Below are 2,374 nucleotides of genomic sequence, written 5' to 3'. Positions count from 1 at the left end.
GTCTTTGTGGCTGAGAACAGAACAAGGTATGTGTGGAGTAAATTTGCACTGTGAACTACTTTCCTAACACACATCGCCTGGAATATACAGCCGTGATTTATAGTGATGCCTCTGGTGATGGGTGTAAATCCTCTGGACTGATTGAAGTGCCAGTGCTGTGGATTTGACTCAGTCACAATCACAGTAATTTGATGTCTAAAATACCACTGTGTCTCTTGGTCCCTTAGAAAGACCACAGCAAACAAACAACAAAAAGAAATCGCTTTAAGAGATAATGTGTGTGTGTGCGTAAGTGTGGATGCCATTTGCTGCTGCTACCCGAAGATGGGCAGCATTTTGAAGACAAGCAGCCTAAGAGGTGACTTAGGTTTTCTCATTGACCACCAAGTCTCCACATCACCGTTTGAAACATAAACTTTATTGCAACAAAGAATTAAAAATAGTACATCTGAAATAGCTGCAGAGTGCATGTCATTAAAGGACTAGTCATAAATCACAACTCAAGCGAATCATGTACAATTGGAACAGAAATTTTTATTAAAACAACTGGAAATCAAACTCAATTTTTCCTTGTTTAATTTCACCATAACCGTGGATTGTGTATTTACAGTCTTCGCCTTTTATGGTGAAGGTTCTGCTCAGGGCTGGGGCTAGGAAGAAGGCAGGGATGGATGGGGAGAAGAGGTGGGTTTCAAAAGCTAACAAGATGTGAAAGTTTTCCAGAAGAAGTTCTTGCAGCCCGCTTTGCGTTCCCGGGGTGCCAGAGCGGGGTTTGAGTTAGCCGAGCGCTCCAGCTCCAGTCTCACTTCATCCTGCTCAGCCCCTCGGGACAAGTCCTCAGACTCCAGGGCTTCATTTTCTGTCTGGCTTGGCTCTGAGAGCAGTTCTGCCAAAAAGTACTTGGCCAGCTCCTTGGGGAGAAGAGAGAAAAAGAGGCAACAATTACTCCTTGGCTTTCCAGGGCTCACCACTCTGTCTAAGACACCTTTGTGTGCAGATTAGAGACATGCAGGACTCTGGAGGAGAAGGGGAACCCCAGTTTTCCAAAGAGCCCAGCCTGACAGCTGCTACGCAGCAGCGGTGCCTATGAAATAAAGTGGAACAGAAAAGGGCTGACATCTACCTGGTGTGGAGAAGTGACCGCTGCCCTGTCAACGGCAGGGAATGAACCCACCCAAGCACCACATTACCTTCCCTTCCCCTCCCACTGCTCCAGCACACTGTGCCAGACTCAGCGAGGATGCTACGAGGCTGTGGCTAAAGTGACATGGGAAAGGTCTTTGGGGGAGCTCGCAGGGCAGGCTGAGTTGGGTCACCCTCTCACTAGGGTTTGTTTTTCCTCCAGTTCCTCCAAGCCTTGGCTGGTCCCTTGCACAAATAAGGACAACATCCTGCTACACCGAGGCAGCTGCCTTGGCTCTGCACCCTGGAGAAACCCTGAAGAGCTTCACCAGGGACTCTGCCCCAGCAACAGCTGCTCGTCATTCCCCATCAGCACCCAGCTGAGCTGGGCTGGGCTTGGGGGTGTCTTCCCTTCCAACCCCCAGCTGCCCAGCCTGTCACTGGCTCAGCTTCTGCAGGGAACTACAGCATCTGTCATGGAACTGGGGTCTGCAGCAATCAACTGGGGGACAGAGCAAAAGGTCTGGTGAGGAACTACAATGATGGCCCTGGGGTGTCCAGTGGGGAACTGAAGAGCTCTGCAGCAGGGGGCATGCAATGGAGGTGCCAAGGGCTCTGCTAGGGAAACGGAGGGTCTGCAACGGGGAATCAGGGGGGATCTCTGCAGCAGAAGTGGGGGTCTGCAGGAGAGAAGTGGGGGTCTGCCGTCGCGGTGCCCGAGCGGTGGCCGCCCCGTCGCGGGGCTCTCACCTGCTTTCCGGCGGCAGCAGCCAAGGACTTCTGCAGGAACTGCCGGAGCCGCGGGTCCGACGGGGCGGCCGAGACGGTGCCGAGGGCCAGGGCGATGGAGATCAGGGCCAGGGCGCATTGGAGGCGGCACGACAGCATCTCGCCGGCGGGTCGGGCGCGGAGAGGCGGCGGCGGCGGGTCAGCGCTGGCGGCTCCGCTGTGGCTCGGCTCCGGTGTTGGGGATCTCCTCGCCTCCCGTCGCCTTTATAAACCCTTCTCCTGACGTCAAGGCGGGGGCGCCCCCCTCGCCCCACGCCGCCGGGGGTGGGTCCCTGCCCGGGACCGAGCGGGGGGGGCCGCGACCGGGGATGCTCAGCTCGGGGCCGGCCAAGCATCCTCAGTGCCCCCCGAGTACCCCCCTCCGGCTGACCCCCGGCGCTTTTTCTGCCCAAATCACCACCCCTCCGGAGCTCGCGAACCTGCTCGTCTAATCCCTCCTCCCCAGCCACAAGCGCCCCCGGCA

General features: G+C 56.0%; 1 protein-coding gene across 1 annotated transcript; it reads right to left on the bottom strand.

Moving 5' to 3' along the window:
• Nucleotides 1-398: 398 nt before the first annotated feature.
• On the bottom strand, nt 399-2,108 carry SST (somatostatin). The gene is made up of 2 exons (XM_065844914.2): nt 1,873-2,108; nt 399-911 (listed from the first exon to the last, which is right to left on the bottom strand). Exons 1-2 carry the CDS (start codon nt 2,008-2,010, stop codon nt 699-701), a joined length of 351 nt encoding a protein of 116 aa, XP_065700986.1. The 5' UTR covers nt 2,011-2,108; the 3' UTR covers nt 399-698.
• Between the last annotated feature and the right edge of the window lie 266 nt (nt 2,109-2,374).

Source organism: Patagioenas fasciata, chromosome 9 (genome assembly GCF_037038585.1).
Source record: "Patagioenas fasciata isolate bPatFas1 chromosome 9, bPatFas1.hap1, whole genome shotgun sequence".
Taxonomy (NCBI): Eukaryota; Metazoa; Chordata; class Aves; order Columbiformes; family Columbidae; genus Patagioenas; species Patagioenas fasciata.
This window is presented reverse-complemented; position numbering and strand designations above follow the sequence as displayed.

What these genes read in the sequence shown, in the direction of transcription:
- SST (XM_065844914.2), bottom strand. Translation starts at nt 2,010, where the DNA reads ATGCTGTCGTGCCGCCTCCAATGCGCCCTGGCCCTGATCTCCATCGCC. An exon ending in CTGCTGCCGCCGGAAAGCAG is followed by an intron (nt 912 to 1,872) that starts GTGAGAGCCCCG and finishes CTTCTCCCCAAG; the next exon opens with GAGCTGGCCAAGTACTTTTT.